Source organism: Hypanus sabinus, chromosome 3, assembly GCF_030144855.1.
Source record: "Hypanus sabinus isolate sHypSab1 chromosome 3, sHypSab1.hap1, whole genome shotgun sequence".
Taxonomy (NCBI): domain Eukaryota; kingdom Metazoa; phylum Chordata; class Chondrichthyes; order Myliobatiformes; family Dasyatidae; genus Hypanus; species Hypanus sabinus.
Genome location: NC_082708.1, coordinates 59,803,597 through 59,820,163, shown reverse-complemented (window position 1 = coordinate 59,820,163; position 16,567 = coordinate 59,803,597). Strand labels below are relative to the sequence as shown.

The 16,567-nt window shown below is 39.1% G+C and overlaps 1 protein-coding gene across 3 annotated transcripts in view; it reads left to right on the top strand.

The window, feature by feature from the left end:
• The window catches only part of gab2 (GRB2-associated binding protein 2), a 279,135-nt gene that overhangs the window by 165,531 nt on the left and 97,037 nt on the right, over positions 1-16,567 (top strand). For all 3 annotated transcript variants that reach the window (XM_059964495.1, XM_059964494.1, XM_059964496.1), the window contains exon 2: positions 3,828-4,128. In XM_059964495.1, the coding sequence (XP_059820478.1) occupies positions 3,828-4,128 (301 nt within the window). The remainder of the gene's footprint in view (positions 1-3,827; positions 4,129-16,567) is intronic.

Below are 16,567 nucleotides of genomic sequence, written 5' to 3'. Positions count from 1 at the left end.
CAATAAATGCAAAAATGTCTCCACCAATGTGACCTATAAATTGGAAAAATGTCAACCTTTGCTCTCCTTAACAAATTACTTTAGGACGGGCTTTCCATAATCAATGGTCATTTGTGTATGACAGAAAAAAAATGCTGTTGCCATTTTATACCAGAAATGCTCTCCAGTCTGCCTATTTACTTTCTGTATACATAATGTTGATAAATCTCTGTGAAATTCTACAAATATCTGTAACCTTCATGAGCCTCTGTGAATGCTTCTAGTTTTTGGAACGTGACACCCTAATGAGAATATATGACTTTTGCAATCCCATGAATTTCAAAGATGGACAACTAGAATTTCTACAAATGATGAGAGAAAACCAATTTTACACCAGGTGTGCAAGTACTGAATTCCACTTTGCCACAAAAAAACAATTATTTTATTAGAAATTGCTCAAAGGAAATCCATAAGCATATCTTCACCTTTTGCCATAGTATAAAATCTGCGGTGGAGAAATAGACACTTCAGCACGATGTTGTTCAGAGCATTAATGAAACATATAGATGCACCATCAATCACTAAGGTGCAATAAATTGGAGGCTTTTTAAAGTATATCAAATTAGCCCTCATTAATGCTATTATACTAAGTACATAACAGAAAATTATTGATTTAAGTCAATTTGCTCACACTAATTTCTCAGGGCTAAATACAAGTAAGAAAGAGGTTTCGTGCTATTCAAAGCAAGGTATTGGTAAAGTCTAAATTACATTTCTAAACTTTATGTCATACACAAAATACTGGGGGGGAACTCAGCAGGCAAACAGCATCTATGGAAAAGAATGAGCAGTCAATATTTCAGGCTGTGAACCTTCATCAGAACTTCTGAACTTTATACCCTGCTTTATGATACATACCTAAGCTGAACAGATCCTTTCTGTCTTGAAGGATATTGCTTGATGCACTATACACAATTTGTCCATACCTATTTTTGATGTCCTGGTTTGACACAGTTTTCCAGAAGTGCTAGTAATTAAGATGTCCAAGTTGTGGCAATCATCTGATTATGTATGTCTTCTCTGTAGGATCAACAGCCATTAATGCAAAGATCAACTCTGTCTATGCAATATTACTCTAAGAATTCCAAGGACCTTTTTCTTATCAGTGAATGACATTATATTTGACTCCAGCGATAATGTTGTCAGGTTAAGAACAGCTTTTAACCCATTGTTATCAAATTCTTAAACAGTCCTCTTGATAAAATGGACTCCTGACCTCACAATCTACCTGGTTATGAATTTGTAATTTATTGTTTACCTGCACTGCACTGTTTGGTAGCTTTTACACTTTATTCTGCATTGTTATTGTTTTACCTTATTCTTGCATAATACACTGAATAATGATTTAATCTGTATGAACAGTATGCAAGACAAGCTTTTCACTCTATCTTGGTATATGTGGCAATAATAAACCAATACCAAATATTGTACTTGCTTCTTCCATGTTGGCCATACTGGTGTTGAATTATACTTGTGTAATCAGATACCAACTGAATAATAATTCATTGCAAAATCTGTTGGTCATGAGGACAGCAGTTAGCTGTAATAGCAAGTCATTATTGGATGTGTATCATGCAACACACACAAAATGCTGGTAGAACACAGCAGGCCAGATAGCATCTATAGGAAGAAGCACTGTCGACATTTCGGGCCGAGACTCTTCTTTTGTAGATGCTGCCTGGCCTGCTGTGTTCCACCAGCATTTTGTGCGCCTTGCTCAAATTTCCAGCATCTGCAGATTTCCTCATGGATGTATATCATATTGGATTTGGGATACTCCCTGCCATCCCAGGAAAAATGTGTGATATGTCCTGTTGGTGTCACCTTTCTTTGAAAGTGATGTTCCTTGTGTAACCCTCCCACCAAGGCTCTTATGCAAACTTGACTCAGTAGCTGACTCTGCTAACAGCCACGTGACACAGCAGTGAAAAGGCCACGTTTAATAAACAATATACATATGAATATCTATATGCACACACACACACACACACACACACACACACACACACACACACACACACACACACACACACACACACACACACACACACACACACACACACACACACAGCGTCGGTATCATTTGGGGATTAACCAAACAGGAAAATTGGAATGTTCTGATTAAGGAACATAGATTGTAGCTGTGTAAATACTGCTCCATCTAAAGCTATAATTGCCAGAAAATTAACAGATCGTACATGGCATAAAATTATAAAGAAATAAAAATTTACCAAATTTACAGTTACAGAAAAAAATTAAAAGGGCCCATTACAGTTAAACCAGTCCAACGCCCACATAAACATTGGAGATGCATCGAGGACGTTGTCCCTCAGAAGTCGGTAAGGGTCTTCCTGAACCAGAATCCCTGGATCAATAGTTCAGCGTGACATCGAGCTTACATCGCTGGAGATCAACTAGAGCTCAAGAAAAGCAGCTATGACCTGTGCAAAGTTATCAAGGCTGAAAAACAACAATATAGGGGGAGGATTGAGTCAAGATTCACAACATAGTAACAAACTATAGTCCTATTTAATTAGGGTGAGTCCGTAACTATTGTGCACCCAGACATTCACAGTCTTTCTCATTGATTTTAGTCCTTTCTCATGAAGTAATTCTCTCCTTCACCCTTGGCAATTCTAGTTGTTCTGACTGCAGGGTATTCATCAATTTGCTTTAAGGATTTTGAGCGTGTTGGTGCCAATGGTCACTTTAACTGAACATTAATCTCCTGTCTCTGCAATAACCATTTGGCAATTATAGCCAGACCCAACTCACTTGCTGCTTGCTGCAAGTACTTTGTTATACTTAAATTCAGAATGAACTGATCCAAATTCAGTCAACTGCGTGACTACTGGTCACAGGCCTTTACACTTAGGGGAGATTAAGATGGTCAATGTAACCAGTTGATAAAACTGAAGCGTTGTCAGTTATCTGAAATAAGCATCATTTCCTGGCATCCTCTCTCCTCAGAGATGCAGGAGGTTGCCCTTTTCCAGTCACAAATCAATAATGATCAATTACACAGCTGAATGTTGTTCATTTAAGGGAGAGGTTATGATGTTTGGTCTTATACTAATATACCTGCAAATAAATGCAATGTAGCTTCACCTTGGCAAAGTTGTCATTGTTGAGCAGACGGTGGCACACAATTGTACTCCTAGAAAAGTCACTGTGTCTGACTACCTTGAGGGATTGCTTATCTAAAATTATTGCTGAGGCAGGGAGGGGAGTATTTGGGAGAAATTTCATAGAGACAGACAGCATGGAAACAAGGCTCTGCGGGCATCAGCCATCAGATACACATTTACAACCATTCTTCACTGTCTCTATTGTTTTTAATGCACACCGCTATTCAATTGGGTATTTACTGAGGCATTTACAATGGCTAAGCAGCCGACCAATATCTATCTTTGGGACATGTCAGGAAACTAATGCACCTGGAACAAGCCCGGTCATAGGGAAAGTCTGCTGACACCACATAGCACCAGAGGTAGAGATCAAGCCTGGGTCACGGCAACTCTCTAGCTTGTTTTCTAGTGGGAGGGTAGAAAAATTTATTCAAACAAGCTTGCATTCACAGTCTTTCTCATTGATTTTAGTCCTTTCTCATGAAGTAATTCTCTCCTTCACCCTTGGCAATTCTAGTTGTTCTGACTGCAAAAAAATCAACAAAAGACAAATAATTTAAGATGTTTAGGACTGTCTAGAGATTAGTGAAGGTGGGAAAGCATATTCATAGTACTGGGTTGTATTGTTTCGTAACATTTCCTCTACCTTTCATTTCTCAGACCTGGAAGAAGCGTTGGTTCATTCTCCGGAGTGGACGGATGAGCGGTGACCCTGATGTCCTGGAGTACTACAAAAATGACCATTCCAAAAAGCCAATCCGGGTGATAGACCTTCACTTCTGTGAGCAGGTCGACGCAGGGCTGACATTCAAAAAGAAAGAGTTCCAAGACAGCTTTGTGTTTGATATCAAAACAATCGATCGTACGTTTTATCTGGTGGCGGAGACGGAGGAGGAAATGAACAAGTGGGTCCGATCCATTTGCCAAATCTGTGGCTTTAATCAATCAGATGAGAACACAGGTAAATGAAATACGCAATATTATCTGGCACATGAAGTGCAGTTACTATATGAAATAATTTCTTGGAATGAGTAAATTAGCTCCAAAGAAATGCAAAATTATTTACTATTGTTAGAAATGTGTAGTTTGTCATTAATTTCTGGGAAGGAATTATTACACACTCAATTTCAACTCTAAGAAAAGTAATTTCATTTGAAATACACGTACAATTAGCTAAAATTATTGATGTAAGTATTACGTTTACTGAAATCTGAAGCAAAAATGGATACATATTGCAAACATTTTGGTGCCTTGGCTTCTGAAGGAAAGGCAACATTTTGAAATGAAATATCAAAAATTCAACAGCAAAACAGCTGAAGAAAATCAGTAAATTGGTAGAAAATAATGAGTGGACGGTGTCACACTTTGAATCAATGAGCATTTTGTTTACCTTTGTGATGTGGATATGTATCCAACTTCTTATTCCAGACCTTAGAGGCTTTGTCCCTAATCATTCCAAACTAGTACTGTCTAGAGAGGAGTCTGAAACTCAAAATTGAACACAGTAAATGAAAACAAGTTCATTTCCAATTTTGAAGCCCTTTGATGAGTGCAAAATTGGCCCTTTTCTCTTTTGAACTTTGTGCTGACTTTTCCTTGCCAGAAGCTGGAGGCCCAGTAAGAGGAAACTGAGAAACACTGTAGCTCTATATTTTAACATTTTATGATGCAATTACATTGTAATGCATTGAATTGCTAAGTTGTACTAACGGCATTGCTTTCCTATGATTCCTGTACAGACATTTCTCTCTTGCTAGCATTATCATAAGCTGTTTGTCTTCAGAGGAGTGACCTTTGGCTACCAGCTCTGCCAGTAGCTGAAGTTGTCATGTCCACCATCCAGAAATATAATATTTCATTTGCTGGCTCATCACAAGCATGAAGTGGTGTCAGTAATTAAATAGCTGTGAACAGAAATAGTAGATATGAAATTATTCAGGTTCTTCTATTGCTTTAGAAATTTCCCACCATATGAAATCCTCACTTCAATTATATACTGTCTGTAACATTGTAAAGCATCTCAAGATGCTTCTTGCAATATTATCAATCAAATTTAACACTAGATAACAATACATAATGAGACAAAAACTTATCCTTGGCTCCACAGGGCAGTATCTGTATGTTGGACTCTGCTTCTAAAATTCAGTCCCATTGATATAATGGAATGGAATTTCCTTAGAGGCATATAATGGGCTTCTAATGGATACTGTAACAAGCAGTTGACCTATCAACTGAGGGTGAGTTTTTTTTCCCCCTCAGTAATATCCAGTGAAGAGTTATTAGGACAGATATTAGGAACAACATCAACAAGCTTGGAAGAGTGCAGAGAAAGTTCACAAGGATGTGACCAGGACTTGAGGGTCTGAGTTAAAGGGAAAGGTTGAATAGGTTAGGACTTTACTCCCTGGAGTGTAAACAAATGAGAGGAGATCTTGCAGAGGAATATGAAACTGTAATGGGTATAGATAGGGTGAGACCCTCAGGTTGGGTGAGACTAGAACATAGTTTAGGATGAAAGGTGAAATACTGTATTTAAGGAGAATCTGAGGGGGAAGCTTCTTCAATAAGAGGGCGCTGTGAGTGTGGAATGATCTGCAGCAGAGGTGGTACATGTGGGTGAAATTGTAATATTTAAGAGAAGTTTGAGCAGCGTCATGGATGGGAAGGTTTTGGAGGAAGATGGTTTAAAAACCGGGCTACCTGAATTTAAATCTATATTACAGATAGGGAAGAGATTTGATGGAATTTGACCAAAAGGTACTCCGTATTTAGATTATATAATCTGGAAAGGCCATTGTACAAAATATGAGGCAATAAGAAGGGTTTGCATGAAACTAGGGATTAGGCCCAATATTGTTCATGGGAGTTTGTTCTTGAACAAAACTTTTAAGTTATCTACTTTACAAGATAGGCTGCTTAAAGGCCTTGAATGTTTGTGTTGTTCGTAATGTATTAGATTCAATTTATTATTTCCATTTTGCTTTTGCCTACAATTGTGATCTTCATTTCACAGCAGTTTTTCACAAAGTAACTATTTTATACAAAGCTAGAAATGCATCCTTACTGTTTGTTTTGTAACCTTCATGCTGTTAAGGCATTGATTGATGGCAGGTTTGACCCCAGGCACCATTAATGCAGCTTTCATCTGCTCAGAGGGTAGTGGCTCTTTAACTATGGTTAAATGGCCTCCACCATTGATAAGTCAGACTTAGCAGTTTACTGAAGGATGTCTAAATATTTTATTATCCAGATCATTCAATTACCCATTTGTTCTTATAAAATTATACAATAAAACAACAGGGATATAGTCCAAGAGACAAATAGCATTCCTTAGTATAAATGAAGGATTAGGACCACATACATTGTCTTGTTAACAAAACTTCATCAGCATTCAACAAATCCCGGGAGTGAGCTTTCACTGATCAGCTACAGAGTTGACAACAGCAAGGGAATTCTTTGAATTAAAGACAAATGATTTGTCGCAATTCCTTGCATTAGAATCTCACAACGCCAGGTAGCTGGTAGGCTTGGTTAGTAACACCCAAGACAAATTTGTTTAGAAATAATTAGATATTGATTATTAATTTATCAAGTTTAGGGTAATTACCTCCATTCTTAAGTGGATTCCACATCCCAGAGTACCGGCGCTGAACGTCATTGTTCCGCAGAGCAGATCCTGCCACTCTTTTAGATCATTGAGGTGCGACAGTACCAGCCCTCTTTCTCTACATTGTACATCATCAAACTGAAAGATCACACATGATTTCAAAGTCATCATTGGACAAAAGTCAAGAGTCAATTGAGTCAACAAAAGGTTAGAAGAAGTCAGCAAGACTTCCAACTGATTTAGTTATAGATCAAATTGCCACGATCTCTGGAAGTAAGAGGAAAGATATCCAGAGGCCAGGCAACAGCCAAGTAATGTAAATAAATAATAAGGAGTTGAAACTACAGAGAACTAATCATCAGAAAGAAGCAATCACTCCTTAACAATGAAACTTTTCCTCAAAAATAGTAACACAGGCAATTTAATTTCAATGATTACCAACATATTTGAAAAAAGGTAAGTGCAGGTCCTGATTTCATTTTGGTTTGGATTGATGGACATAAAAGTTATTCTTTTCCTAATCTGACAGTGTTTTTTTAATAATCATCTTAAGACAGATTTGGTTAGATCAGAGATATTTGATTTTAACTGTTTAATTACAAATAAATCTATTAAATTTTCCCATATTAAAAGGAATCTGCAAAGGAAATTATTTTTCACCAGCTGTAATAAAAGCATAAAAGAAGTCCATTTTCCCTCAGGCATGGAATCTTCCACATTATTTTATATAACGTGCTCTCTAAATTATGCCAAAGAAAGAAAGCTATTAAGTTAGGCTAAAATTTTGGTGATTGGTTGTGATTCAGAGTCAGGTTTAATATCACCAGCTATACTGTATTGTGGAATTTGTTCTCTTTGTGGCAGCAGTACAATACAATACATAATAACAGAGAAAAAAGTGAATTAGAGTAAATATATAATAGTTAAATAAGTAGTGCAAGAATATTTCAGGCTGCAGGAGTACATAATGAGAGAAGAACTGAAACTTGGTTAATCCAATGCAAGGGCTTAGTGCGGAAGGACCATGGTGAAGGGTTCTTCTATTGAAGAGGAAGCCCCTCAATTATTGTTTACTACCCCGGAGTGCCATGAGTGGCACCAATACTATTAAGGTGTAAGAGAACTGTATGAAAAGCCTTGACCATGTATTGTATGTAAAGAATGAAAAGGCATTGAACAGTTTATTCTTGTAAATATTTTTATATGAACGAAGTTTTTTTTTTAATTGTCTGGAGTAGGTTTAAAGCATCAGATTTTTGCTTGAGAGACAAATTGCTAATGAATTGGCTGGATCATCCCTGATCAGGATCCATTAGCACTGCCGAGATCAGGATTGCTTTTTCCATGACTGAGCAGCTTGATCAATCGGGTATGCTTCATTAGCAAACCTCTTCATTCAAACAGAAACAACATCAAAGTTCATGAGATGAGTCTACTCGGTTACGCTATCTGTAAGCCTCATAATTTTGTATAGCTCTGTAAGATCTCCACTCAATTTCTTGTGCTCCATTGAATAAAGTCCAAACCTATTCAGCCTTTTATTTTAACTCAGGTTCTCAAGTCTGGCAACTTGCATGTAAACTTTCTCTTCATTCTTTCAATGTTATTGATAACTTTCCTGTAGATAGGTGACCTGAACCACACAATACCACATATTTGGTCTCACCAATGTCTAATACAATTTCAATATAACATCCCAACCCCTGTAGTCATTATTTTAATGTATGATGGCCAATGTGCCAAAATCTCTCTCTCTGCATCCCTAACAACCTATGATGCTATTTTCAAGGAATTATCGACCTGTATTCCCAGGCCCCTCATTGTACCATACAGTTCAGAGCCCTACCACTCATTATGTAAGTCTTACCCTGGTTTGTCCACCCAAAGTGCAACACCTTACACTTGACTGCATTAAAGTCCATCTTCCATTTTTCAGCCCATTTTCCCAGTTGATCGAGATCACTTTCTAAACTTTGATAGCCTTCCTTGCTGTACACTGCACTCCCAGTCTTGGTGTCACCTGCAAATTTGCTGATCCAGTTTACACCATTAACATCCAAATCACTAGTATAGATGATAAACAACAGTAAACTCAAGCCTAATCCCTTTGGCACACCACTAGTCACAGGACCCCAGTCAGAGAGACAACCACCTGCTGCCACTCTTTGGCTTCTCCCACTTAGCCAATATTGAATCCAGTTTACTACTTCACCCTGAATGGCAGGCGACTTCAGGACTTAACCTTCTGGACCAGCCTCCCATGTGGACTTTGTCAAAGGCCTTGCATTGCCTTTCTTTCATCAGCCTTCTTGGTAACCTCCTTTTTATATAAAAAAAACACTCTTAGGGTAGGTTAGCTGTGACCTGCCACACACAAAACCATGTTGTCAGATCCCATCAATCCAAATATGTATATGTCCTGTCCCTTAAAATGCCTTACAATAATTTACCCATGATTGACATCAGACTCACTGACATGTAATTTCCTGGCTTATTCTTAGAGCCTTCCTTGAACTATGGAACAACATTAGCCACCCCCCAGTTCTCCAACACCTCAACTGAGGTTAAGCCACTTCAATTTCTGCACTGGATTTCAGCAAGTTCCAAGGGGATACCTTGCCAGGCCTGAGGACTTGTCCACTCTAACTCACCTCAAGGCAGCAAGCAGCTCCTCTTATCTAATCCGAATATGGTCCATTACCTCACTGCTTCTTCTCCTCACCTCTACAACTGTGTCTGCCTCCCGAGTGAATACAGATGCAAACAATTCAGTTAAGATTTCCCCTATCTCTTTCAATTCCATGCATAGAGGATCAATTTTGTCCCTTACTATCCTTTTTCATATAGCTATAAGAGCCCCTGGGATTCTCTTCCACATTGTCTGACAGAGCAACCTCATTGTGTTTTAGAACTCCTGATTTCTCTCTTAAGTGTTCTCTTGCATTTCTTAAACTCCTTTAGTGCCTCATTTGATCCAAACTTCCTCTACCTGATATGCACCTCCTTCCTTTACTATTGCCTCAATAACCCTGAATAATCAAGGTTCCCTAAGCCTGTTAGCCTTGCCTTTTATTCTAACAGGAACATACAGATTCGACTCCCTTAGTACTTCACTTTTGAAGGCCTCCCACTTACTAAACATCTCCTTGCTGGAAAACAGCCTATCCTAATCCATTCCTGCCAGATCCCTTTTACTGTCTTCGCAATTGGTCTTCCTCCAATTTGGAACCTTAACCTTAGGACCCGTCCTACCCTTCTCCAGAATTATGATTACTTGTTCCATAGTGTTCTCCTACACACACTTCTGCCACCTGCTTTGTTTCATTCCGTAAGAAAAGATGCTGTATTGTGCTCCCTCTAATTGGACCTATATATATTAAGGAAACTCTCTTGAACACACAATATTATCAAATTACAATAACCAATTAACCTAACAACCTATGCTTCTTTGGGAGTGGGAAAAGATCGGAGCACTCAGAGAAAATACACGCAGTTCAAGGCAGCATGGGCAAACTCCTTTCGGACAGCACTGAAGGTCAGTACTGAAGCTAGGTTATTAGAGCTGTAAGGCAGAAATGCTACTAACTGCGCCTGTGGGCCATCACTTGTCAACAAGTTCATTTCAAACTGCAAGTATTTCATTCAGTGGTTCTCTTGGGGTGCTCTGTTAATTAATAATCCACAATTTTATCTTGCATCTAAGATAAAGACTAATGAGAGCGTTACCTAGAACAGAATTGGGTAAACACAGCTATTCATGGCAGGGCAGTGTGTTTTCATTCAGGTTTTTCAGATAATTAGCATAGTCAACAATTAAATTCAGTTGGCCTTGCCAACTGGCTTTTTCAGATTATGGAAAATAACTTTTGAGTGTCTGTTGACTGGGTGATGCGGCAGACTGGCACAATAACTTAATTGCAGTAAACTAATTCATAGGCAGCACAAATTCTGTTCTCAGGAAACTCGGTCAAACCATTTCCTTGTGCCAAGTCGAAATAAACCTTTTCCTTAATGTGGGGAGTAGTAATATCACCGTCACCCTTTGATGCACACATAGTGTCATTAATCTATTTATAGCTGCTTCACAGGAAAATTATCAAACAAAACTTGATAATAACATACACAGAAATTAGCAGAGCAGATTGAAAAGATAGATCTCAGTGACTATTTAAAGGAGAAAAGGCAGGCATAGATTTAAGTGAGAGATTCCTGAAGTTGATGACCTTGATAGCTGAAGAGTTGAGCTGTAGTTGAGCAACTACTGTTGAGCAGTTTCATGGGCCAGAACTGGAGTAACTGATAAAATGGAGGGATGCAGACCTGAGAGTATTGTTATAGAGAAGAGCAGAGATGAGGTCCTGGAGAGGCTTAAAACAGAGAATATTATTTCCAAAAAATTTAGTATCAAAGCTTTGCACATCTTAAAGCTGTTTAGGTCAACAGAGAGTGTTGATCCAAACTAAGACATGAGCAGCAGAAGTTCATGGTTGAGAGAGTGCGTGAAGTTAAATGTTCAAAGCCAGCCAAAATTGCATTAGAATGGAAGTAACAAGAGAACAAGGTTGAAATAGAGTCAGATGTGAGGCAAGTGGAAATTGGAAACAGTAATAATGGTGTGGATCTATCAGAAGCTCATGTTGAAGTCAAATCTAACATTAGATGGTATTGGTGCCTAGGAAACCAAATCCGATTGCTTCAGTATTCCCAATACTTAGTTGAAGGCAATCACTAACCTACATGAGATATTAAATTCTCAAAATTTAGCTGGAATTATGAGGGCGAAGTAAAATTGAGTGGCTCCAATGTATATGTGGAAGTTAACAGTATCTTCTAGTGATGTAGCTAAGGGCCAGTGTGGAGATTAGAAAAGGAAAAACACAAAGAATAGATTTGTTATCATGTGAAAGCTTAGATTATTATCATGAGAAAGAAGTCAGCAGTACATTTCCATTTGTACCTGGTTAGTTGGTTTATTATTGTCACAGGTACCAAGTTCCAGTGAAAAATGTGTTTAGCTTACCATTCATACAGATCAATTCATTACAGCAATGCATTGTGGTTAAACATCAACAGAGTGTAGAGTAAAGTGTTCCATTTACCGAGAAAGTGCAAGTGCAGTACAGGTAGATCATAAGGTGCAAGGTTATAATGAGGTAGATTGTGAGATCAAGTGCATCTTAAAGTACTGGAGAATAGTCTGAGGGAACTGGGATAGAAGCTGTCCTTGATCCTGGTGCTAGGTACATTCAGGCTTTTGTATCTTGTGTCTGATGGGAGGAGAGAAAAGAGAGAATGGCCAGGTTCTGGGCTCTCAGATTACGCTAGCTGCTTCCCCAAGGCAGCACAAAGTATACACAGCGTCCATGATGGAAGGCTGGTTTCTCTGCTATGCTGAGCTGTCCACAACTCTCTGCGGTTTGTTCTAGTCATGGCAGAGCAGTTGCCATACCGAGGCACATGTGTTGAAATAGGATGCTTTCTATGGTGCATCAATTCAAAATTGGAGAGGATCAAAGAGGCATGCCAAATTTCTCTAACATCTGAGGAAATAGAGGCAGAGTACTGTGCTTTCTTGGCCATAGCATCAAAGTGGTTGGTCTCGTTCAGCCTCCTAGGAACTTGAAGCTCTCAGCCCTCTCCACCTCAGCACTGTTGGAGCACTCCCCTTCCTGAAGTCAATGACCACCTCGTTTGTTTTGCTGACATTGAGGGAAATGTTGTTGTCGTGACACAGTGTCTCTCTTTCTCTTTCTGTACATCATTATTTGAGAAATGACCAACTGCAATATTATCCTCTGCAAACTGGTAGATGGATTTAGAACGAGTGTAAAAGGAGTAGAGTAGGGGGCTGAGAACACAGACTTGTGGGGCACCACTGTTGAAGATGATCGTGGAAGAAATGGTGCTGTCCGTCCTGACTGATTGAGGTCTGTTGGTCAGGAAGTCAAAGGCACAGGTGCAAAGGGAATTGTTGAGTTCCAGGTCCAGGAGGTTGGAGCTGACTTCACTTAGAATAATTGTATTGTAGCTAGAGCTGTTGTCAATCAACAGTAGCCTAACATAAATGCAAGAGATTCCAAGCAGCACACAAGATGCTGGAGGAGCTCAGCAAGACTGGCAGCATCTGTGGGAAGGCAGCGTTTCAGGCCGAGATCTTTCACCAGCATTCATATGCCTCCAGCATTTTGTGAGTAGTCTAACATAGGGGTCTTTAGTGTTCAGATGTTCGTTTGTGTTTTTGGTAATGAATTTTGCACCTTGACCTGGAGGAATCTGGCTGAATGATAATTGAACCTAAAGAACCTCATTGAAGCAGAGAGAGGTTAAAAATTTCTCCAAATACCCCTGCCAGCTGATCTGTACAGGATCTGAGGACACAGCCAGGGATAACATTCAGCTTTCTGCAGGCTCGCTCACTGGAAGGCTGATCTTGCGTCAGCAACAGTGACTGTAACGCTGTCAGGGTGGGTGGTGACATTCCAATCCCCTTCTATTCGAAACTTGCAAAGAATGTGTTAAGCTCATCCGGAGGAGACGTGCTGTTGTCAGCATTACTGCTTGACTTTATTCTGTGGCTTTTATAGCCACAATATGCATTGCAAGATACACTGGATAGTTAGGGGAGATCAGTGGTAGGGGAGATGAGAGGCTTGCAGATAACTGATAGATACTTTCCCTTTTCTGAGAAAAGAATATGTTTAACAATATTAACCAATTTGAAATCAAAATGAGGATATGGCTGGTCAGTCATTTGGTTGGAATAGGATCAAGGAAGCTGAATGAAACCACACACAAGATGTTGGAGGAGCTCAGCGCATCAGACGGTATCTATGAAAGTGCAGAAACAGTCAACATTTCAGGCTGAGACCCTTTTTCGGGACTTTTCATTAAGATTCTCCGTAAAAACAAGGATGTAATGCTGAAGCTTTATGAAGTGCTTGGTGATACCTCATTTGGAGTATTGTCAGCAGTTTTGGGCCACATATCTAGGAAAGGATGTGCTGACATTGGAGAGGGTTCAAAAGAAGTTCAGAAAACAATTCTTGGAATGAAAGACTTATCATATGAGGTGCGTTTGTTGGGTCTGGGCCTGTACACACTGGAATTTAGAAGAATGAGAAGGGATCACATTGAAACCTATAAAATGCTGAAAGGCCTAGACAGAGTGGATGTGGAGAGGATGTTTACTATAGTGGGGTCATCTAGGATCAGAGAACACAGCCTCAGAATAGAGGGATGTCCATTTAGAATGGAGATGAGGAAGAGTTTCTTTAGCCAGTGGGTGGTGAATCTGTGGAATTCATGGCCACAAGCGGTTGTGGAGGCCAAATCACTGTGTGTATTTAAAGTTGATGTTGATAAATTCTTGATTAGTCAGGGCATGAAAGGATATGGGGAGACAACAGTAGAATGAGATTGAGAGGGAAATGGATCAAGCATGATGAAATGGCGGAGCAGACCCGATGAGCAAATAGGCCAAATCTGCTCTTATGTCTTATGGTCATATGGTCTTATCAGGACAGAAAGCAAAAGGGCTGAAGCTAGATTGCAAAGTCAGAAATAAACATATTAATATGCCATAACTAAGTTTGACAAGAGTTTATGGAACACAGTTTTTTAAAATATTAAAGCACGTAAAGAAATTTCAACGTTTTCTTCATGGAACCAGCAAGTACCACCAGCCAAAGAAAAACATTTTAGGAGCATGATTTACAAAAATTGTGGAAGGAATAAGCTGAGAAGAATATGGAAATGCTGTTGAACAGTGTATAATATTTTGTATGTTTCACAAGTGAAAGCTACTCCATAAGTTATTTTAAAAAGAGAAATTAATAGGTCTACAGCATCATTGTGTATGTTTAAAATAGTAAATTATTGTTAACATTATTCTTTCAAGTGGTGCGACAAGTACTAGTCACATGGCACATATATAATGCATGGTTAATGTGTCCTTCCACTGGAAGGACAAAGAGTGGGTTATCACTGCTGCCTCACAGCTTCTAGAGAAGCAAGTTCAAATCTTACGTTGAGGTGTTTGCACATTTTAGATATAATGACATGGGTTTCCCTTGATGCTCCAGCTTCTTCCATGTCCCAAAAATATGGTGGTTGCCAGGGTAACTGGCCGCTGAAAACTGTCCCCAGTGTAGATTGGTGTCAGGGGAATGGGAGAAAAGGGGAGTTAATGAAACACAGAAGAAAAAATTAGGATTAGTGTATACAGGTGTTGAGAATATACTGAAAATATGCCTGGGCAGAAGAGGCTCTTACTATTCTGTATGACAATAATTAAAAATCATTCTTAACATATCCAGCAAACACTGCTATTGAGCACCTTAGTGTAATGTCACACGTTTATCTTTGAATGTTTTCTGAAAATAAAATTGGAAGATTGAATTGATAAGTTTATTTTGTACATACCAAAGGAAAATGAACTCAACCTACAGTGTATTCAGAAAAAAATGCATTTGCTTAAAATTGTTATGCTTGGAGCGATGTAGCTATTAACACGTTTATCCAAAACATTTCAACAATGACATTTCAATTATGCATACCTCAACTGTTCATAAACATTGTTTAGTACTAGTCAATGAGATATAATTAAACTGCTAGGCCTGCAATTTTCTCCCAGTTATTGCCCAATTTGTGCCATTATTGCCACAGGAAGTGAAGTAAAATTAGTAATTGCAAGACTCCATCTCAAATTAACAAATTAGCAATTGATGAATACATAAGATCATAAAATATAGGATGGCCTATACTACTGTAAGCCATTCGTCCCATTCAATAATGGGCTGATCCAATTCTTCCAGTTATCCCCACTCCCCTGCCTTCACCCCATACCCTCTGATGCCTTGGCTAATCAAGAACCTATCTATCTCTGTCTTAAATGACTTGGCCTACATAGCTGCTCGTGGCAACAAATTCCACAGATTTACCACCCTCTGACTAATGACTGCATCTCTGTTCTAAATGGACGTCCTTCAATCCTGAAATACCCTCCCAAAATAAACACAGGTCTTAAAAACTGCACGGAAATACAAACAAAAACACTTGGATAATTGACAGTGAACATCTCACATTATGAAAGTCAGAAGTTTCTTCTGTAGCTGCTGCTGTCACGCCTTGCTCTTTGGGATTGGTCATGAATTGACCTGGACGGTAGGTTAGAGAAGAAAGAGATTTGAGGCCTTCCATATTGGATGCTTCAATCTAGTTGCCCCCAATTTGTTGAAATAAGATAAAATGATTTATGTTGAAGCCAGTGAGGATGAGAGCAAAAGACAGGCGGGTGTTCAGTGTTGCCTGCCTTAGTTTGGTTGTCCTTCCTCTCCCTCTCACTCTCTGCTGTCAGAGGAAAGTACGGGAGTCTTGGGATCCTTGTTGCCAGGCTGTGGACTCCTTTTGTGGGACTTTAAGGTTCATGTTACATGTGTTTCTGGATTCTAGTTGCTCTGTTTTTTGCTGTTTTTAAGTGGTTTGATCAGAATGATCGATGCGGTCTGGGGTGACTCAGCTAAGAATACATCGCCCTGCGGCCTGCAGTGGACTAGCAGTGTGGCACCTAACTGGACTAAACCGAATACTGCTGCACTCTTGGTTTGTTGTTTGATGTTCTATGTGCTGTCTGCTTGCTTCTGTCATTACGCAACTTGTTCTTTTTTTCACCCGTTGGGTTCCATGATGTTTCATTATTTTGTGGCTGCCTGTGGCAGGACGAATCTCAGAGTTGTGTTCTGTTTACATACCTTGATAATAAATCTACTTTGAATCTTTGAATCATCTCCTTGAT